This window comes from Bombina bombina, chromosome 6 (genome assembly GCF_027579735.1).
Source record: "Bombina bombina isolate aBomBom1 chromosome 6, aBomBom1.pri, whole genome shotgun sequence".
Taxonomy (NCBI): domain Eukaryota; kingdom Metazoa; phylum Chordata; class Amphibia; order Anura; family Bombinatoridae; genus Bombina; species Bombina bombina.
In genome coordinates this window covers 517,279,879-517,303,601 of record NC_069504.1, presented here as the reverse complement: position 1 = coordinate 517,303,601, position 23,723 = coordinate 517,279,879, and the positions used below count along the sequence as shown (strand labels likewise).

The 23,723-nt window shown below is 39.6% G+C and overlaps 1 protein-coding gene across 1 annotated transcript in view; it reads left to right on the top strand.

The window, feature by feature from the left end:
• EFL1 (elongation factor like GTPase 1) overlaps positions 1-23,723 on the top strand; it is an 869,365-nt gene that overhangs the window by 48,473 nt on the left and 797,169 nt on the right. The window contains exons 8-10 of the mRNA XM_053717412.1: positions 9,377-9,500; positions 13,549-13,625; positions 13,752-13,888. Of these exons, the coding sequence (XP_053573387.1) occupies positions 9,377-9,500; positions 13,549-13,625; positions 13,752-13,888 (338 nt within the window). The remainder of the gene's footprint in view (positions 1-9,376; positions 9,501-13,548; positions 13,626-13,751; positions 13,889-23,723) is intronic.

Below are 23,723 nucleotides of genomic sequence, written 5' to 3'. Positions count from 1 at the left end.
TTTGTTTTTTTATAGGTGGTAGACCTGAACTGTGAATTAGTTTCACTACAGAAATTGAATAGTTAAAGGTTTGAGTTAATTTACATTCTTTTGTATTCTGGTTTTTAGTATTGCAATTAGATAACAATTAGATTGTTTGCATAGGTGAGCAATTAGGAGGGACCCCACCCTATCTTTCTGAGGGTATTTAAAGAGATCTGTTTAGCTCTGCTTAACATTTAGCTCTGCTTCTTAGCAAAGGGATCAAACTAAAAAAGGATCAAATACATAAGGATATTTGAGTTATTTCAGAAAGGTATATAACATTTCTCTTTTAAATTGTTGTTACTTGAATAGTTTGTACTTTCAGATAATATATTTATTAGGTAAGCATAAATTTCCTTTTCTGTGTAAATGGAGCGTTGCTAAAAATTCTCTGGTACTTTGGGCATGTTTTTCTCTCAAATCCACGGTAGCAAAGGGGTTAAAATAAGCAGTTTAAACAAGTATTTTGACAACTCAAAGTAAAATTCATAATTAAAGTGCACATAAAAAAATCATATTAATATTAGTCATTGAAATTCATGTTAAACGTAAGCAGCAAAATACAAATGTTATATTTTGCAGTAAAATTCCTATTCATAATACACAGGAAAAAGTTGTATATATTGTGCACAAATCTAGAAAATTCAAGGTCTATTATAACATAACTTGTGTCTTTAGTTCTCTCAAAGGCCTTATCTTTTTCCCTACGTGAAAAGATATGGATGTGAAACAAGATGCAACACAAGTTAGTGCTAAAATTTTAATTTGACTTGTATTTGCTTAAGAAAATGTACAAGATTCTCTATTCTAGAGAGCTTCATTACTTCATCTAAAAGGTAACGCCATTTGCTGGGTGTGATAACAGAAACTAATATAGCTGCTGATCCATCTATACTATAATCGCGTTTGTAACGCGTCTGTCGGTGTCACCAGTTGCGCACACATCCTCAAAGGAATGTTGGCAGCGCGAGGTAGGTGGACTACTGCCGCCGCCGCCATTGATAACCACCGCCGAGGATCGCCACACCTGGGAAGACCGCTCCGTGCCGCCTTCGCTGTTGATGAAGATATCTATCTATTGGGTACTTATAGAGCGCAAACTAATCACCCGCCTGGAAGAAGACCTTCTCCACCGGACTTCTGAAACCTTGAGTACCTATTTGGGGCTTTAGTGTTAGTTTTTTTTTTCTAATTTTTGGGGGAGTTTGTTTTTCTCTTGTAAGGTGTATCCAGTCCACGGATTCATCCATTACTTGTGGGATATTCTCCTTCCCAACAGGAAGCTGCAAGAGGATACCCACAGCAGAGCTGTCTATATAGCTCCTCCCCTAACTGCCACTCCCAGTCATTCTCTTGCAGCTCTTGACAAGAAAGGAAGTATCAAGAGATATGTGGTGAATTAGTGTAGTTTATCTTCAATCAAAAGTTTGTTATTTTTAAATGGTACCGGCGTTGTACTGTTTTTACCTCAGGCAGAAATTAGAAGAAGAGTTCTGCCTGAGTTTTTTGATGATCTTAGCAGGTTGTAACTAAGGTCCACTGCTGTTCTCACACATAACTGAAGAGTATGGGAAAACTTCAGCTGGGGGAATGGCCGGCAGGATTACCTGCTCTGAGGTATCTTCAGTATATTTTTTTCTAGAGAGATGATAAGGTCTAGAAGATGCTGACAGTGCCTGATATATTTAAGGTAAGCCTGATTACAGTGATTTAACAAACGACTGGGATCATGCTTGCAGTAAAGGGTAATATTCATGTTTATAGCTCTTATTACTTAGTATGTAAAACGTTTGCATGAGATATAAAAAACGTTTTTTACTGAAGGTGCTAAATCTTTATTGGGGCCTAGTTTTCCACATGGCTGATTACCGTTCTCTCCCCCTCCTGTTTTTAAAAAGATGTTTCCTATAAATGCCTCTACACGGGACTTGTGGCAAACGGTCCCTAAGGTTGAGGGAGCAGTCTCTACCCTAGCGAAGCGTACAACTATCCCGGTCGAGGACAGTTGTGCTTTTCTAGATCCAATGGACAAAAAATTAGAGGGTTACCTTAAGAAAATTTTTATTTAACAAGGTTTTATTCTCCAGCCCCTTGCATGCATTGCCCCAGTCACTGCTGCTGCGGCCTTCTGGTTTGAGTCTCTAGAAGAGGCTCTACAGGTAGAAACCCCGTTGGATGATATCCTTGACAAGCTTAAAGCTCTTAAGCTAGCCAATACATTTGTTTCTGACGCAGTTGTTCATTTAACCAAGCTAACGCCTAAAAATTCAGGTTTTGCTATTCAGGCGCGTAGGGCGCTATGGCTTAAATCCTGGTCAGCTGACGTTGCTTCAAAGTCTAAGCTTCGCAACATTCCCTTCAAGGAGATCATTTCTGATATTACTGGAGGAAAAGGTCGCGCCCTTCCTCAGGATAGGTCCAACAAATTAAGGACCAAACAGACTCATTTTCGTTCTTTTCGAAACTTCAAGAATGGCGCAGCTTCAACTTCCTCTAATACAAAACAAGAGGGAAATTTTGCCCAGTCCAAGCCAGGCTGGAGACCTAACCAGGCTTGGAACAAGGGAAAGCAGGCCAAAAAACCTGCTGCTGCCTCTAAGACAGCATGAAGGATCAGCCCCCGATCCGGAAACGGATCTAGTAGGGGGCAGACTTTCTCTCTTCGCCCAGGCTTGGGCAGGAGATGTCCAGGATCCCTGGGCGTTGGAAATTGTGTCCCAGGGATATCTTCTGGATTTCAAAGCTTCTTCCCCAAAGGGAGATTTCATCTCTCACAATTATCTGCAAACCAGATAAAGAGAGAGGCATTCTTATATTGTGTTCAAGACCTCCTAGTTATGGGAGTGATTCACCCAGTTCCAAAGGAGGAACAGAAGCAAGGCTTCTATTCAAATCTGTTTGTAGTTCCCAAGAAAGAAGGAACATTCAGACCAATCTTAGATCTCAAGATCTTAAACAAATTTCTCATGGTCCCATCCTTCAAGATGGAGACTATTCGAACCATCCTACCTATGATCCAGGAGGGTCAATATATGACTACCATGGACTTAAAGGATGCTTATCTTCACATTCCGATACACAGAGATCATCATCGGTTTCTCAGGTTCGCTTTCCTAGACAGGCATTACTAGTTTGTGGCTCTTCCCTTTGGGTTAGCCATGCCAGCAAGAAGCTTTACGAAGGTTCTAGGGTCACTCCTAGCGGTCCTAAGACCGCGGGGTATAGCAGTAGCCCCTTACCTAGACGACATTCTGATACAGGCGTCAACTTTTCAAATCGCCAGGTCCCATACGGACATTGTTCTGGCATTCCTGAGGTCTCATGGGTGGAAATTGAACGAAGAAAAGAGTTCTCTATCCCCTCTCACAAGAGTTTCTTTCCTAGGAACTCTGATAGATTCTGTAGAAATGAAGATTTACCTGACAGAGACCAGGTTGTCAAAACTTCTAACTTCCTGCAGTGTTCTTTATTCCACTTCTCGCCCTTCAGTGGCTCAGTGTATGGAAGTAATCGGCTTAATGGTAGCGGCAATGGACATAGTGCCGTTTGCCCGCCTACATCTCAGACCACTGCAACTTTGCATGCTCAGTCAGTGGAATGGGGATTACACAGATTTGTCCCCTCTACTAAATCTGGATCAAGAGACCAGGGATTCTCTTCTCTGGTGGCTATCTCTGGTCCATCTGTCCAAGGGTATGACCTTCCGCAGGCCAGATTGGACAATAGTAACGACAGATGCCAGCCTTCTGGGCTGGGGTGCAGTCTTGAACTCCCTGAAGGCTCAGAGCTTGTGGACTCAGGAGGAGGCACTCCTTCCGATAAACATTCTGGAACTAAGAGCGATATTCAATGCTCTTCAGGCTTGGCCTCAGCTTGCTGCGGTCAGGTTCATCAGATTTCAGTCGGACAATATCACGACTGTAGCCTACATCAACCATCAAGGGGGAACAAGGAGCTAGCAATGTTGGAGGTTTCAAAAATAATTCTATGGGCAGAGGTTCACTCTTGCCATCTATCAGCTATCCATATCCCAGGAGTAGAGAACTGGGAGGCGGATTTTCTAAATCGGCAGACTTTTCATCCGGGGGAGTGGGAACTCCATCCGGAGGTATTTGCACAGTTGATTCAACTTTGGGGCAAACCAGAACTGGATCTCATGGCGTCTCGTCAGAACGCCAAGCTTCCTTGTTACGGATCCAGGTCCAGGGATCCCAAGGCAGCGCTGATAGATGCTCTAGCAGTGCCTTGGTCCTTCAACCTGGCTTATGTGTTTCCACCGTTTCCTCTGCTCCCTCGTCTGATTGCCAAGATCAAGCAGGAGAGAGCTTCTGTGATTTTGATAGCACCTGCGTGGCCACGCAGGACTTGGTATGCAGATCTGGTGGACATGTCATCCATTCCACCATGGACTCTACCGCTGAGGCAGGACCTTCTACTTCAGGGTCCTTTCAACCATCCAAATCTAATTTCTCTGCGTCTGACTGCTTGGAGATTGAACGCTTGATTTTATCAAAACGTGGTTTCTCCGAGTCGGTCATTGACACCTTAATTCAGGCTTGAAAGCCGATCACTAGGAAAATCTATCATAAGATATGGTGTAGATATCTTCATTGGTGTGAATCCAAGGGTTTCTCATGGAGTAAGGTCAGGATTCCTAGGATATTATCTTTTCTCCAAGAAGGATTGGAGAAGGGATTGTCAGCTAGTTCCTTAAAGGGACAGATTTCTGCTCTGTCTATTCTTTTGCACAAGCGTCTGGCTGATACTCCAGATGTTCAGGCGTTTTGTCAGGCTTTAGTTAGAATCAAGCTTGTGTTTAAACCTGTTGCTCCACCATGGAGTTTACATTTAGTTCTTAAGGTTCTGCAAGGGGTTCCATTCAAACCTTTGCATTCCATAGATATTAAACTTTTATCTTGGAAAGTTCTGTTTTTAGTAGCTATCTCCTCGGCTTGAAGAGTTTCGGAGTTATCTGCTTTACAATGTGATTCCCCTTATCTCATTTTCCATGCAGATAAGGTAGTGTTACGTACCAAACCTGGTTTTCTTCCTAAGGTGGTATCTAATAAAAATATCAATCAGGAGATTGTTGTTCCTTCACTATGTCCTAATCCTTCTTCAAAGAAGGAACGTCTATTACACAGTCTTGATGTGGTTCGTGCTTTAAAATTTTATTTACAAGCTACGAAGGATTTTCGTCAAACATCTGCTTTGTGGTCTACTCTGGACAGAAGAGAGGTCAAAAGGCTTCGCCAACTTCTCTTTCTTTTTGGCTAAGAAGTATAATCCGCTTAGCTTATGAGACTGCTGGCCAGCAGCCTCCTGAAAGAATTACAGCTCATTCCACTAGAGCGGTAGCTTCCACATGGGCTTTTAAGAATGAGGCTTCTGTTGAACAGATTTGTAAGGTGGCGACTTGGTCTTCGCTTCATACTTTTTCTAAATTCTACAAATTTGATACTTTTGCTTCTTCGGAGGCTATTTTTGGGAGAAAGGTCTTAAAGGCAGTGGTGCCTTCCGTTTAAGCGCCTGCCTTGTCCCTCCCTTCATCTGTGTCCTATAGCTTTGGTATTGGTATCCCACAAGTAATGGATGAATCCGTGTACTGGATACACCTTACAAGAGAAAACAAAATTTATGCTTACCTGATAAATTTATTTCTCTTGTGGTGTATCCAGTCCACGGCCCGCCCTGTCATTTTAAGGCAGGTGTTTTTTATTTTTAAACTACAGTCACCACTGCACCCTATAGTTTCTCCTTTCTCTTGCTTGGGAGTGGCAGTTAGGGGAGGAGCTATATAGACAGCTCTGCTGTGGGTGTCCTCTTGCAGCTTCCTGTTGGGAAGAAGAATATCCCACAAGTAATGGATGAATCCGTGGACTGGATACACCATAAGAGAAATAAATTTATCAGGTAAGCATAAATTTAGTTTTTTTAGATTGTTTTTTTGGGGGAAAATTGCAAAAGAGCTGAATGCCCTTTTAAGTTCAGTGAAAAAGAGCTGAATGCCCTTACAAATGCCCCTTCAGGGGCAATGGGTAGTTTAAGTTTATTAGTGTTAGGTTTTTTTATTTTGGGGGGTTTGGTGGGTGGGGTTTTTTACTGTTAGTGGGGACTTTGTTTATTTTTAATTAAATTCTTTTTTTATTAGAAAAGAGATCGTGCAGAGAATACATCGTTTACACATTAGTACAAACACAAAAGAATTTTTTTTTTTTTTTTTGAAACGCAAATAAAGATGGTATTGCATCTATGGATTCACGGTCTCTTAAATTTTTTTAAGTAAAACAAAAATAACGAGGTATTAACAAACATTATAACGGTAATTTCAAGGAACTATGGTTCAGTCCCAGAGGGAGTAAATCGGCCATCTATGATATAATTTTGACTTCTTAGTTGAGGACCACCCAGCATCATGCAATCATACATAATGGATAGTTGTTATAAAGGACTTTGTTTATTTTTAATGTAAAAGAGCTGATTTCTTTAGGGCAATGTCCTACAAAAAGCCCTTTTAACGGCTATTGGTAGTTTAGTATTAGATTAGGGGGTGTTTTTATTTTGGGGGGGAATTTTTATTTTTATAGGGGTATTAGTTTAGCTTTAATTTTATTATTTTGGATAGCTTTGTTTATTTTTTTCTCTATTTTTACTTTTTTATTTTTTGTAGCTTGGGGGGTTTCATTTTTAACATACAGACTGCCCGCTGGGCAGACTTATCAACTAGTTGAACTAAAGACAACTTTGGTGTTTCCAGGTTTAGCCAACTTTTTAAGATAATTGAATGAAGTTTGTCAATGTGAGCTTGAGGGTGATATTTCACTACATTACCCTAGAAGTCTACACTTTTGTGCACATATGTGGACCCTCCATCTAGACTCTAGAGATCACACTCATGTTTCCTATATTACTGTGTGGCATGATGCATAACGGTTATACATCTTTCTGGTTCTTTTATATGATTAGCAGAATTCCACACTGAAAGTCTTTCTCAGACAAACGCTGCAGACAGTTATCAACACATTGTAGTCACTTCTTCCAGCCTGGACTGGTTCATCTATAGCACACAGATTCACATCCCCTGACTTTGTCATCATTGTAGCAGGAGATACTTCAGACAGGAACTTAGATTAGCAACAGCTTCCATTTACTTTGTCTTTATACCACTCTTTTGATACACTACTCTCTTTCATTTGGTCATCTCGCTTTAATAAAGGATATTTCTCCTCACTTTCTCCCTACTGTAGTTACAGTATACTTACCCTGATTAGGTTTTTCTGATCAGACTGATCGCCCCCCAACAAATTGTGTGAAGAAAATTTTCACTGGGCATTACCATCTTTTCTTCAGGGTTTGCAGTTAATCCAAGAAGGGGTATAGCCAAAAGCTATCTGAAGGCTTGCATTTCTGGTATTTGACTTGTGCTAGCTTTTCACCCTAATGTTTCCCACCCCAAAATTACATTTTTAAAGTTGTTGATCTCTTGATTTGAGTTTTTGTACTTTCTGAACATAGTTCATTTTTCAATTATTTTTTAAAGATTGTTGTCCTGTCATTTGGTTCTAATAAATAACATGATGGGGAAACTATGAAGACTTGATTCAGTTACTGTTAGAGGTTCTGGAAGCTTCTAAATATAGTAGTAAGGCTGATTATCCATTTGTTCTCCGTTCAGAAAATCAAGTAAGAAGGTTTTTTATTATATTTTACCTTGTACTTCCTTTTTATGGCCTATGAGTTCTAGAACCCCCCCCAACCGTTTAAATACATGTTCATTCTATAAGTGCGCTGTCTTCATCTTCAGCTAGGTATAATGATGTGTATATTAAACAGCTGGCAGTTACATCACTTTGGTCTTACCAGTCATACAAATATGATATAAAACAAGATTTATAATTTACAGAAATTGTGTGTTATAATTGGATGGTTCCCTGTGTCATAGTTCTGGACAATCCACTTTCTCGTTCTCTCTTTAAATGGGTTCCTAGCTTTGTTGTTTGTAAACTGTAATCTGCAATAAGGAATGGTAGAATATACATAAGGGAAGGGGCACAATCACAAAGATTTCAAGGAACTGCTTGAATTGGCATACATGTGTACTTATGGGGCATATAACCGATCTCTGCATTAATACTAATTTGAGTATTGCATTTATCAGACTTCCACGCACTTACCTTAACCACCAAAAACTGAGCTGATCACTAATATTGAAAATTAAATAAATTTACTTAGTCCATGTTTTTGTAGGCAGTGACCAGTTCTCCCATGTGTTGCAATACTCATCACTGCTTATAATAACAAGGGCTTAAAGGGACACATGCAATTTTAAGCAGCTTTCTAATTTACTCCTAGTATAAATTGTTCTTTGTTCTTTTATAGCTGAATGTAAGCTATTCAGGTGATGAACCTTTAAATGGGCTGGCTCCTATGGTTATGTTCCTGCATTTTAGAATAAAGATAACAAGAGAACTAAGAAAAAAATTATAATAGAGCATGTAATTTTAAGCAATTTTCTAATTTACTCCTATTATAAATTTGTCTTCGTTCTCTTGCTATGTTTATTTGAAAAAGCAGGAATGTAAGCATAGGAGCCAAACCCATTTTTGGTTCAGCACCTGGGTAGCGCTTGCTGATTGGTGGTTAAATGTAGCCACCAATCAGCAAGCGCTATTCAGGTGATGAACCAAAAAAATTGCAGTCTCTTTCTGAATCATGAAATAATTTTGTTTTTGGTTTTGTGTTCCTTTAATGACGGCAGATGGAGCACACTGCTTCTACTTCAGAAGCAGGAAAAAAGTGCTGGTGAATGGGCTAGTGATGATATGCACCATTATACAGGGGGATGCTAACATATGAAATACAATAATCTAATTAGTACTGTACTATACAGTGTTATATGCCCACTTTGTGTCCCTTTAACATTCCAGACCCCTAGTAGATTTTTTTTTACCTTCTGCATATAATCCAAAATCTATTAATTTAGTGCTGAAAATGAGAGATCCTGGCACACAGTACGCGTTGTTTATTAAAGTAATATCTTATGTTATTTTACTGTGTACATTTGAAATCTTCTACAGCATCCAAAACAACACGTCTAGTTGATTACATTGACAATCACAAGAAATGTCAAATAAGGTCTTACAACGTAACACAATGTAATTTCACTCTGCTATTTTATACGTAAATATTTTTCAAAAACAGCAGTACTGTGTCACACACAAATATCAGCAGATTGAAGCCAGGTAGCACTGACCCTTCAAATTCACAAAAGCAAATGAGCATATGTGGATATCTTTAGCTGCTTCTTTCCCAGGCTTCATTCATGTGATTTGTTTTTTTATTCTTATTGCAGTATTGATCACTTTGCACAGCTGTACAGCCAGAAAGTTGGTATCAAAGCTGCTGTTCTGCTGAAGACACTCTGGGGGGATTTCTATCTGAATTCTAAAGCTAAGAAAATTATGAAAGGAGCTCAGGTAAATACACTGTAGGCTGAAAGTTTAGCCCATAATCCTCCTTTTCACTGGGCATCATTTCTTAGGCGTTGTTGATGATTTCTTGGCAAGTTGTTACAGCTGTCATTGGAAGCAAACTGTTTTGCATATGCATGGAATATACTTCTCATAGTACGTTACCTGGAATGTTACTTAAAGGGATAGTAAACACCAAAAATGTTATTGTTTAAAAAGATAGATAATCCATTTATTTACCATTCCCCAGTTTTGCATAACCAACACTGTTATATTAATATACTTTTTATACCTCTGTGATTACCTTGTATTTAAGCTTCTGCTGACTGCCTCCTTATCTCAGATCTTTTGACAGACTTGCATTTCAGGCAATTAGTTCTTACTCTTAACATTGTGCTCATGCACGTGAAGTTATTTATCTATATTAAACACATGAACTAACGCCCTTTAGCTGGGAAAAACTATCAAATGCATTCAGATAAGCGGTGGCCTTCAAGGGCTTAGAAATAAGCATATGAGCTTACCTAGGTTTAGCTTTCAACCAAGAATAACAAGCGAACAAAGCAAATATGATGATAAAAGTAAATGATAACGTTGTTTAAAATGTCATGCCCTATCTGAATCATGAAAGTTTAATTTGGACTTTACTATCCCTTTAATTTCTATTTAAGAGACTTTTACATATAAACTTTCTATCATTCATAGGAAAGATCACCATTTAAATATGCTTATTTTTGTTGGCCTCAAACACCTAATGTAAAAACATATGTATCAGTTTTACACTTTTTTAATAATGTTCATTGACTAATGGGTACAAATGATCGTTGTATTAGCCAATAAGCATGAAGTGCCTATATAGCCTGCAATAATGGATTGGCTGTACACAGCAGATACTGCTGTATTACTTTCACTTTAAGATTTAACAGCTTTTTCTCTTGATTGTTTTTGTGACAAATAATTAAAGGGACAATGTACCCAATTTTTTTTCTTTTGTAATTCAGAAAGAGCATGCAATTTTAAGCAACTTTCTAATTTACTCCTATTATCAATTTTTCTTTGTTCTCTTGCTATCATTATTAGAAAAAGAAGGCATCTAAGCTTTTTTTGGGTTTCAGTACTCTGGACAGCACTTTTTTATTGGTGGATGAATTTATCCACCAATCAGCAAGGACAACCCAGGTTGTTCACCAAAAATGGGCCGGCATCTAAACTTACATTCTTGCATTTCAAATAAAGATACCAAGAGAATGAAGAAAATTTGATAATAGGAGTAAATTAGAAAGTTGCTTAAAATTTCATGCTCAATCTGAATCACAAAATAAATTTTTTGGGTACAGTGTCCCTTTAACATTTAAATTGTGCTACTTTAAGTCAAAATTGAAATATTTAAGGGTGCATTTAAATTTCAAATAAAAACATTTTTACAATATACTTCCATTAGCAAAAATGCTTTTAGTAAAAGTTATGACTTTTTTCCAGCGGCATACGCACATATCCTGTGAGAGTCCGTGCACCATGCCTGCTCAGAGAGTCAGCAGTGGCTTGTTTGACACAAATTATGTCTTCACAGACACAATAAACACCACAGCCAGCTCTCTGTACTTAAATTCGGGTGCATAGGCCCTCGCAGCATATGTGCGTAAAAAACCTTAATAACTTTTACTAGAAACATTTTTACTAATTGAAGTATATTGCAAACGTTATTCTATTTAAAATTGAAATGCTCCCATCACATTCATTTCATTTTGACCTTTCTATCCCTTTAAGCTAGGCATTCCAATTTTTGCATCAAATTGGATTGTATATTATAATGCAGTTCTGTTTATTCACGAGGATAACATCTGATCACCCTTTGCACTGGTTACAAAAAAAGAGCTCTTATTAGATGTATTTCAAAGCAGCTGTTTTGTTGTTTTTTTTTTTGCTAGTGTGCTCTAGGCTATATTTATAATAGCCACAAGCCAAATTTACAGTGATTGATGACTCTTGTAAATGGCCTCTGTCACTGAACTGGTAAAAATAGCAAAACTAATGTTTTCCACCGAGATTTCTCATTTATGTGGCCCATGGTCCAAGTAGGGATTTTAAACAAGAGATCAGCTGAGAGCAAATAATGAACTAAGACTGTTCAGCTTACTGCATTTACACTGCTTGTCCCTTGAGTAGTCTTATGAAAAATGTCACTTTTAAAATGTCACATATTAGGATCAAGTCATGTAAATATATAGTGCAGGTGAGTCTCATTCATCATGTTTAATAAAATGTGTACAGTTATTAACACAGCTGAGGAATAAAAGCTTAACATTGTTATGTGGTTTCTCTAATTGCTGGTGTTTTAAAAAGGTAAATTATTCTTACCCTTGTTTGGGCTTTCTGATTGGTTAATACATTAATGTATATTTATAATGAGGTAGCTGGTTCCTTTTAGCTGGTTTCTTGTCAAGTCTTACTATTGAAGATATAATTAATTTGATCTTTTTTTTTTTTTAAATAAATATACAATTGTATTGTCCCTACAAGGAATTAAGCCTCAGTTTGGTAATGTTTATGTATTTCTACCTGATTGGATAAAATATTTTTTTTTTTAAGTGTGCCCTGTTTCTCTTGGCATATTTTAAAGAGACAATTGGCAATTTTGCTTGTTTGTTGTGTTTGAGAAGCAGTGTTTCAGTATGTATTAAAACAAACTGATGTATATGTGCTCATTAAAAGTAAACAATTAGTTGTTTTTTTGTCAGACTTGTCACTTTTAGATTCAGAGCTATGGGTATTGTTTTTAATATCTTGTGTGTAATGAATACCTAGGTATGCAACATGCATTTTCTCCAAGTTTCAATTTAAACATTGCTTTTCATTTGGTTTAAATAACTTGCCATGTTTATTTGATGCTATTTCTTGATCATTATAGAAAATGTGTGTGTGTAAAGTGGCTTTATTTTTAAGTAACGTTGGAGTGTGATTAAATTAATCACAAAACCGGTAATGACATTTTAAGGAACCATTAAAAAATATCATACAGCAAAAATTCCTCTATTGAAATTTGAAATGAACTTCAACGCATTTCAAATGTGCTTTTCCAGTCATGTTTGCTGACTGTCTTTCAGTTGTCTCAGGGTTGGTATGGGGTCCTTTGTCAGCTGTACAGGAGGTAAATGTCTGCTTGTAAGGGTAAGAACTTGTGAGCTAAATCTAAGTTTCCTTATGAAATGCAGTAACAGCACTGAGATGCTGCAGTTTACTAGGGACACAAGGAAGATGGCTCAGATGCGCTGGTTGAGAGATGCATTTGCAATATGAGGCACTGAGAGCACAATGTAGATGCAATTGAAAGCGGGAGCCTGAGAGTAGGTTGGTCTATGCAGCAGCAATGGGAGACACTAGGAATAGATGCTCTGAGAGGCAAGAATAATTGACTCATTATGAACAGTCGCTGTAAAGAGGGACACCAATAATATTCAGACACTACAATGATAGTAACCAGAACCAGTAGAAAATAAAAGGTTTGACAGTCTTTTTCAACACTGAGTCCTTTGTTTCTCTATCCTTTGATCAAGAATGCTTAAAATGCACAAGGGCTCACACTACAATTCTCCAAATAGTAGTTTGTTTATACACAGACACACCAAATAAATGCATTTAATTTCCCTTTAAGGAAATGATACTGCTTAGTACCCCTAGGGTAATCTTCTGATGCCTTTCTTAGCTTATGGTGTCAGGAAACGCTTATATTTAGCCACACACAACACTGTTACTAATATACTTTGCTTAAATTACCCACGTTGCCACAATTAACCTGTCCCCTTCACAGTAATACTTCACCCCATTTAATGTTACTGTCACATTGGTGGACAGGGACACTTCTCCCCACATGTACACTATAGGTTTTTATTTATTAATATAGGTAATTTAATTACAAACTGCACCAATACAGCATTATAAAGCAATACAATAAATAAATATGCATGTGTTGTTAGGATGCTGAGAGATATTTTCTCCAGAAGTTCCTGTAGTTACCTCTTTTTTAACACTGATGTATCATTTACATTTTTTGCAGAGCAAAGGAAAGAAACCTTTATTTGTGCATCTTATTATGGATAATCTGTGGAGTCTGTATGATGCAGTTATTAAAAGGTTTGTGAAAATCTCACCTTTAAGATGTCATCTGTGCTTTGTCTGTTGAGATACAAAAGAAAAAGATGTCTTTGTTAGAGTACCGTATTTGTTCAGTCTTTTTGTATTTCTTTCTTTTTTTTTCAGAGAGAAGGAGAAAATAGATAAAATAATTTCATCTCTGGGATTAAAAATCAGCCCTCGGGAATCCCGGCACTCTGACCCAAAGGTGCATGTGAATGCGATTTGCAGTCAGTGGCTTCCGATATCAAAAGCTGTTCTTTGTATCCTTTTTTCTCTTTGTTTCCTGCTTCTTTTCCCTTTTAGCTGTATAATGCAGTACAATTCACTGTCATATAATTAGTGTAAGAAATAAAGAGAGTGGGCTAGATTACAAGTGGAGCGCTAATTTACTAGTGACTGGTTATTGCTACCACAAGCTTGCGGTAGCAATTAGCGCTCCGAAAATTAACCAAAGGTCAGACCTCTGGTTAATTTTCAAGATATGCCGCAATTCCTCCCAAATTTAAGTGTAGTGTAGTTTTTTTATTTAAAAAATAAAAAAAAGTAGTATTTTTTTAAGATAAAAAAACAAACAAATACCCTGCACAAAGCAGTTATAAGGGGCTAATGTTGCCGGGAGGAACTGTGTGTTCTCTATAAATGTATATGCTTTTATACATATATATTTATGTGTTAATATGTGTATATAGACATATAAACACACAAATATATATGTATATATACCCCCTTTGCTGCGCGACTTAACCCTTTGCTGCGCTAGGTTCTCATGTCGTGTCTCACGGCATGAAAACAAGGCTCCTATTGGAGCCTATGGAAGCGCACTCTATTGAGTGCAAAGCTTCCATTCAAATACATTTCTCCAACATAGGTGTGTCCGGTCCACGGCGTCATCCTTACTTGTGGGATATTCTCTTCCCCAACAGGAAATGGCAAAGAGCCCAGCAAAGCTGGTCACATGATCCCTCCTAGGCTCCGCCTTCCCCAGTCATTCTCTTTGCCGTTGTACAGGCAACATCTCCACGGAGATGGCTTAGAGTTTTTTAGTGTTTAACTGTAGTTTTTATTATTCAATCAAGAGTTTGTTATTTTAAAATAGTGCTGGTATGTACTATTTACTCTGAAACAGAAAAGAGATGAAGATTTCTGTTTGTAAGAGGAAAATGATTTTAGCAACCGTTACTAAAATCGATGGCTGTTCCACACAGGACTGTTGAGAGGAATTAACTTCAGTTGGGGGAACAGTGAGCAGACTTTTGCTGCTTGAGGTATGACACATTCTAACAAGACGATGTAATGCTGGAAGCTGTCATTTTCCCTATGGGATCCGGTAAGCCATTTTATTACAGACAGTAAATAAGGGCTTCACAAGGGCTTTTTAAGACTGTAGACATTTTCTGGGCTAAATCGATTTATATATAAACATATTTTATACTCCATAGCCTTGAGGAATTATTTTAATCTTGGGAATTTTGTAAAATAACCGGCAGGCACTGTATTGGACACCTTATTCTCTAGGGGCTTTCCCTAATCATAGGCAGAGTCTCATTTTCGCGCCTGTATTGCGCACTTGTTTTTGAGAAGCATGACATGCAGATGCATGTGTGAGGAGCTCTGATACATAGAAAAGACTTTCTGAAGGCGTCATTTGGTATCGTATTCCCCTTTGGGCTTGGTTGGGTCTCAGCAAAGCAGATACCAGGGACTGTAAAGGGGTTAAATATAAAAACGGCTCCGGTTCCGTTATTTTAAGGGTTAAAGCTTCCAAATTTGGTGTGCAATACTTTTAAGGCTTTAAGACACTGTGGTGAAATTTTGGTGAATTTTGAACAATTCCTTCATACTTTTTCGCAATTGCAGTAATAAAGTGTGTTCAGTTTAAAATTTAAAGTGACAGTAACGGTTTTATTTTAAAACGTTTTTTGTACTTTGTTATCAAGTTTATGCCTGTTTAACATGTCTGAACTGCCAGATAGACTGTGTTCTGAATGTGGGGAAGCCAAGGTCCCTTCTCATTTAAATAGATGTGATTTATGTGACACAAAATTTAGAGAAAATGATGCCCAAGATGATTCCTCAAGTGAGGGGAGTAAGCATGGTACTGCATCATCCCCTCCTTCGTCTACACCAGTCTTGCCCACACAAGAGGCCCCTAGTACATCTAGCGCGCCAATACTCCTTACTATGCAACAATTAACGGCTGTAATGGATAATTCTATCAAAAACATTTTAGCCAAAATGCCCACTTATCAGCGAAAGCGCGACTGCTCTGTTTTAGAAAATACTGAAGAGCATGAGGACGCTGATGATATTGTTTCTGAAGGGCCCCTACACCAGTCTGAGGGGGCCAGGGAGGTTTTGTCTGAGGGAGAAATTTCAGATTCAGGGAAAATTTCTCAACAAGCTGAACCTGATGTGATTACATTTAAATTTAAGTTGGAACATCTCCGCGCTCTGCTTAAGGAGGTGTTATCCACTCTGGATGATTGTGAGAATTTGGTCATCCCAGAGAAACTATGTAAAATGGACAAGTTCCTAGAGGTCCCGGGGCCCCCCGAAGCTTTTCCTATACCCAAGCGGGTGGTGGACTTTGTAAATAAAGAATGGGAAAGGCCCGGTATACCTTTCGTCCCTCCCCCCATATTTAAAAAATTGTTTCCTATGGTCGACCCCAGAAAGGACTTATGGCAGACAGTTCCCAAGGTCGAGGGGGCGGTTTCTACTCTAAACAAACGCACCACTATACCCATAGAAGATAGTTGTGCTTTCAAAGATCCTATGGATAAAAAATTTGAAGGTTTGCTTAAAAAGATGTTTGTTCAGCAAGGTTACCTTCTACAACCAATTTCATGCATTGTCCCTGTCACTACAGCCGCGTGTTTCTGGTTCGATGAGCTAGAAAAGGCGATCACTAGTAATTCTCCTTCTTATGAGGAGATTATGGACAGAATCCGTGCTCTTAAATTGGCTAATTCTTTCACCCTAGACGCCACTTTGCAATTGGCTAGGTTAGCGGCGAAAAATTCTGGGTTTGCTATTGTGGCGCGCAGAGCGCTTTGGTTAAAATCTTGGTCAGCGGATGCGTCTTCCAAGAACAAATTGCTTTACATTCCTTTCAAGGGGAAAACGCTGTTTGGCCCTGACTTGAAAGAGATTATCTCTGATATCACTGGGGGCAAGGGCCACGCCCTTCCTCAGGATAGGTCTTTCAAGGCCAAAAATAAACCTAATTTTCGTCCCTTTCGTAGAAACGGACCAGCCCCAAGTGCTACGTCCTCTAAGCAAGAGGGTAATACTTCTCAAGCCAAGCCAGCCTGGAGACCAATGCAAGGCTGGAACAAGGGAAAGCAGGCCAAGAAACCTGCCACTGCTACCAAGACAGCATGAGATGTTGGCCCCCGATCCGGGACCGGATCTGGTGGGGGGCAGACTCTCTCTCTTCGCTCAGGCTTGGGCAAGAGATGTTCTGGATCCTTGGGCGCTAGAAATAGTCTCCCAAGGTTATCTTCTGGAATTCAAAGGGCTTCCCCCAAGGGGGAGGTTCCACAGGTCTCAATTGTCTTCAGACCACATAAAAAAACAGGCATTCTTACATTGTGTAGAAGACCTGTTAAAAATGGGAGTGATTCATCCTGTTCCATTAGGAGAACAAGGGATGGGGTTCTACTCCAATCTGTTCGTAGTTCCCAAAAAAGAGGGAACGTTCAGACCAATCTTAGATCTCAAGATCCTAAACAAGTTTCTCAAGGTTCCATCGTTCAAAATGGAAACCATTCGAACAATTCTTCCTTCCATCCAGGAAGGTCAATTCATGACCACGGTGGATTTAAAGGATGCGTATCTACATATTCCTATCCACAAGGAACATCATCGGTTCCTAAGGTTCGCATTCCTGGACAAGCATTACCAGTTCGTGGCACTTCCGTTCGGATTAGCCACTGCTCCAAGGATTTTCACAAAGGTACTAGGGTCCCTTCTAGCGGTGCTAAGACCAAGGGGCATTGCAGTAGTACCTTACTTGGACGACATTCTGATTCAAGCGTCGTCCCTTCCTCTAGCAAAGGCTCACACGGACATTGTCCTGGCCTTTCTCAGATCTCACGGATGGAAAGTGAACGTAGAAAAGAGTTCTCTATCTCCGTCAACGAGGGTTCCCTTCTTGGGAACAATAATAGACTCCTTAGAAATGAGGATTTTTCTGACAGAGGCCAGAAAAACAAAACTTCTAAACTCTTGTCAAATACTTCATTCCGTTCCTCTTCCTTCCATAGCGCAGTGCATGGAAGTAATAGGTTTGATGGTAGCGGCAATGGACATAGTTCCTTTTGCGCGCATTCATCTAAGACCATTACAACTGTGCATGCTCAGTCAGTGGAATGGGGACTATACAGACTTGTCTCCGACGATACAAGTAAATCAGAGGACCAGAGATTCACTCCGTTGGTGGCTGTCCCTGGACAACCTGTCACAGGGGATGAGCTTCCGCAGACCAGAGTGGGTCATTGTCACGACCGACGCCAGTCTGATGGGCTGGGGCACGGTCTGGGGACCCCTGAAAGCTCAGGGTCTTTGGTCTCGGGAAGAATCTCTTCTACCGATAAATATTCTGGAACTGAGAGCGATACTCAATGCTCTCAAGGCTTGGCCTCAGCTAGCAAAGGCCAAGTTCATACGGTTTCAATCAGACAACATGACGACTGTTGCGTACATCAACCATCAGGGGGGAACAAGGAGTTCCCTGGCGATGGAAGAAGTGACCAAAATCATTCAATGGGCGGAGACTCACTCCTGCCACTTGTCTGCAATCCACATCCCAGGAGTGGAAAATTGGGAAGCGGATTTTCTGAGTCGTCAGACATTACATCCGGGGGAGTGGGAACTCCATCCGGAAATCTTTGCCCACATTACTCAACTGTGGGGCATTCCAGACATGGATCTGATGGCCTCTCGTCAGAACTTCAAGGTTCCTTGCTACGGGTCCAGATCCAGGGATCCCAAGGCGACTCTAGTAGATGCACTAGTAGCACCTTGGACCTTCAAACTAGCTTATGTATTCCCGCCGTTTCCTCTCATCCCCAGGCTGGTAGCCAGGATCAATCAGGAGAGGGCATCGGTGATCTTGATAGCTCCTGCGTGGCCACGCAGGATTTGGTATGCAGACCTGGTGAATATGTCATCGGCTCCACCATGGAAGCTACCTTTGAGACGAGACCTTCTTGTTCAAGGTCCGTTCGAACATCCGAATCTGGTCTCACTCCAACTGACTGCTTGGAGATTGAACGCTTGATCTTATCAAAGCGAGGGTTCTCAGATTCTGTTATTGATACTCTTGTTCAGGCCAGAAAGCCTGTAACTAGAAAAATTTACCACAAAATATGGAAAAAATATATCTGTTGGTGTGAATCTAAAGGATTCCCTTGGGACAAGGTAAAAATTCCTAAGATTCTATCCTTTCTTCAAGAAGGATTGGAGAAAGGATTATCTGCAAGTTCCTTGAAGGGACAGATTTCTGCCTTGTCTGTGTTACTTCACAAAAAGCTGGCAGCTGTGCCAGATGTTCAAGCCTTTGTTCAGGCTCTGGTTAGAATCAAGCCTGTTTACAAACCTTTGACTCCTCCCTGGAGTCTCAATTTAGTTCTTTCAGTTCTTCAGGGGGTTCCGTTTGAACCCTTACATTCCGTTGATATTAAGTTATTATCTTGGAAAGTTTTGTTTTTGGTTGCAATTTCTTCTGCTAGAAGAGTTTCAGAATTATCTGCTCTGCAGTGTTCTCCTCCTTATCTGGTGTTCCATGCAGATAAGGTGGTTTTACGTACTAAACCTGGTTTTCTTCCGAAAGTTGTTTCTAACAAAGGATTTTAGACAAACATCTTCCTTGTTTGTTGTTTATTCTGGTAAAAGGAGAGGTCAAAAAGCAACTTCTACCTCTCTCTCTTTTTGGATTAAAAGCATCATCAGATTGGCTTATGAGACTGCCGGACGGCAGCCTCCTGAAAGAATCACAGCTCATTCCACTAGGGCTGTGGCTTCCACATGGGCCTTCAAGAACGAGGCTTCTGTTGATCAGATATGTAAGGCAGCGACTTGGTCTTCACTGCACACTTTTACCACATTTTACAAGTTTGATACTTTTGCTTCTTCTGAGGCTATTTTTGGGAGAAAGGTTTTGCAAGCCATGGTGCCTTCCATTTAGGTGACCTGATTTGCTCCCTCCCTTCATCCGTGTCCTAAAGCTTTGGTATTGGTTCCCACAAGTAAGGATGACGCCGTGGACCGGACACACCGATGTTGGAGAAAACAGAATTTATGTTTACCTGATAAATTACTTTCTCCAACGGTGTGTCCGGTCCACGGCCCGCCCTGGTTTTTTTTTTTTTTTTTTTTTTTTTAATAAAAGCAGTTTTATTGAAAAAGAAAAGGGTATGATACAATTTGTTCAATGCCAAAATTACAAGTATATGTCTTTTCCATAATACATCTTATGTGCTCTTAATATACTGCTATTTAACATGAATATATCCGAACATGAAAACTAATGTAACTTATACAAATTATACGAACTAGAATATTGATTTCAAATGACATGCTTACAATAATTGGATGTGCAGCAGTATAGACCCTATGGTTTTAGCAGATGAGAATGTGACTTCCTGAGGTGAAATGTTGTTTTTAAACACTAAGTCATCCCTAATTGAGTGGGTGTATGGTCTTTGGTCTTTATGTGTTCTTCCCATAGTACCTTCATTTGGGTATAAGTATCTAATCTCTTATTGACTAAGTAAGTGTATTCTTCGAGGTCTAGAATTTGTTTAAATGAGTGTAGCCATTGTGCTATACTAGGTATATTTCTGCTCTTCCAATTCTTGGCCACCCATTGTTTTATGCAATTACTTCCTATGAAGATTAGATTCCTCTTATCCTTTGGGGTCTTATGTGGGATAATATTGAATAACCAGATTCGTGGATCCGGGGTTAAAGCGATTCCCACCATCCCTGACATCTCTTTTGCTATGTCTTCCCATACTTTTGCAATTGGGGGACATGTCCACCAGATATGTGACATTGTCCCTGGGTGTTCCCCACATCTCCAGCAGAGTTCACTACACGAAGGAAATAACTTGCTTATTCTAACAGGTGTGAGATACCACCTCTGGATTATTTTGAGGTTCAGTTCGATTAGTTTGCTAGAGGCGGATACCTTAGTTACTGTTGAGAAAATTTGTTGTCTGTCTCTGTGTGTAAATTCTGTTGCTAATTCTTTCTCCCAGCTATCAATGTAGTGAGGAATACTGCATGATGCTTGCAATGTGGAGTATGTAAGGGACAGGGTTCTTTTAATGGGAGTGGTTGAGTTGCACAATACCTCAAAGGGGGTTAAGGAGCGTAATAAGTTGTTCCTCTCTTTATGTTTGTAAAGGTATGAATGACATTGTCTTAGGAAATACCAGTTATGAAATATGAGGAGCCCCTCCTCTATCAGTTCTTCACTTGTTCTCAAATGTTGTTCGTTCCCTAAGTGTAACATCATGATGGGTCTCGGATTTTGTGACCTGTTGTGCAACTGTATTAAACCTATTCCTGGCTCAAAGTCTATATTATCTAAAAGAGGAGTTAGTGGGGAGGCCCTGGATGATATGTGTGGATATTCTACTAGTATCCTGTCCCATACTTTAATAGTTTCCAAGATAGGTGCGTTTTGACTGATTTTATTTGACAGTGTTGTGCGTCTCTGCCAGCACAATGTGCTTAGGTGTCTTTGCTCTGTGAGGTCATGCTCTAATCTTACCCACGCTTTGTATTCATAATTCGTGGACCAGTCTACTACTCTTTGCAGAAAGACTGCTTGTCTATATTTTTTAAGATTAGGAACCCCCAACCCCCCTTCTTTAATACGAACACACATTAATTTTCTGTTTATCCTTGCTTTTTTTTTATCCCAAATGAAGTCAAACATGTTGTTCTGCAGATTAGTCAAAAAGTTTAGGGGTAAGGGGATAGGTAGGGTCTGTAAAAGATATAGAATACGGGGTAGGACATTCATTTTTATAGTATTGATTCTGCCTAACCATGTGATATGTTGGGAACGCCACGATGACATGTCAGCTATCAGTGACTTCTGTAGGGTTTTATAATTAAGCTCAAACATCTCCTGAACGGATGGCGCTAGCATAATCCCCAAATATTTTAGACTGTTTTTTTGTATACGAAATGTGCAAATATCTTGTGTTTGTTTAACTAGGGCCTTATCACATTGTAATGGGAGTAGCTCTGATTTGTTTTTATTAATTAGGAAATTAGAAGCCACATGGAATTTGTCAAATTCTTCTAACAATCTGGGAACCGATTCTAAGGGGGATGTTAAAAAGAACAAGATATCGTCTGCATACAATAAGGCCTTATGCTCTGTCTCTGCTATGTGGAGGCCTCTTATCCTATTGTTTGATCTTATTTTAGTCGCTAGGGTCTCCACTACGCATGCGAACAACAGGGGTGACAGCGGGCAACCCTGTCTGGTCCCATTTGATATATGAAAGGCCCTAGAGAAGATCCCATTCACTCTGACCTTGGCCGTGGGAAGCGTGTATAGAGCCATGATTTTTGAAATAAATGTTTCGCATATCCCAAATTTCCCTAGAATCCTGCGTAAGAAAAGCCAACTGACACGGTCGAAGGCTTTCTCCGCGTCAGTGGAGATCACTGCCGTTTGTATTTTCTTGTTTTGCAAATAGTTGATGAGATGTATAGCCCTGACTGTATTATCTTTTGCTTCGCGTGCTTGAATAAAGCCCACTTGATCACTACTGATGATGGATGGTAAAATCATGCCTAGTCTGTTTGCAAGAATCTTTGAGTATATTTTTAGGTCTGAATTCAATAACGAAATTGGCCGGAAGTTCTCAGGTCTATCTGGGGGTTTACCTGGTTTTGGGAGCACTGTTATATAAGCCTCTAGGTTATGTGTCGTGAATGGTGACTTCTCTGTAATGTCATTAAAAAGTGTCAACATATGGGGGATCAATGTGTTTTTGAATTTTTTGAAATAACCATTGGAGAAGCCATCCGGTCCCGGCGCTTTGTTTGCTGGTAGTTGGGCTATTACGTCTTTTATCTCTTTGTGTGTTATCGGGGCTTTCAAAGTGTTGTTTTGATCTATTGTTAGTTGGGGCAAAGTTACATCACTCAAGTATTCCTGAATATACCCATTTTGATCTATGGGGTTTTCTATTTCACCCTTCAGATTGTACAATTGTTCGTAATACGCCCTAAAGGATTCTGCTATTTGGTCTGAGGTGTGTACTTCCTTATTTTGTCTATTACGAAGAGTGAGAATGTAGTTCCTATTTATTTTGCGTTTTAATTTCCTTGCTAGGATTGGGCCACATTTGTTGTCTCCCTCAAAGTACTTCTGTCTCAATTTAAAGGCACTAATTTTGCATTCTTTTCCCAACATGGAGTTGATCGAAGTCCTACAGTCAGCTATTTTCTGTTGAGTTATAGGGTCTGTGGGAGTCACTTCCCTTTGTTTCTCTAGTGTCTCCAGTAAAAGTAGTGCATCATTTAGTGTTCTGCTGGCTTGTTTGGCCTGGTATGATTGTATGCTGATTATTTCTCCCCTTAACACTGATTTATGTGCTTCCCATATGGATCTAATATCTAGTGTGGGGTTTGTGTTCGTGTTGATGTCAAAGTATTCTTCTAATAACTTTTCTAATTTCTGGAAATAGACCGGGTCCTCTAGTAGGCTCTCGTCCAGTCTCCATGTGTATTGTTTGCAGGGGATGTGTGGCCAATTTAGATCGCAACTGACTATTGAATGGTCAGACCATGAATTCGGAAGGATCTTCAGTCGTGTTACCCTGGAAAGGTTTGTGACATCTACCATGAAGTAGTCAATACGTGAGTGTCTATGGTGGGGATTAGAATAGAAGGTATACTCTATCCTGTCAGGGTATGTCACTCTCCAGGCGTCATGTAAGGCAAGGTCTCTCAAGTGTGACTTAACCATGTTGATCACTCGATGTGGTGTGGAGGAGGAGTGATTGGAGTTATCTAAAGTAGGGTTCAGGGTTAGGTTAAAGTCCCCTCCCATTATCACTG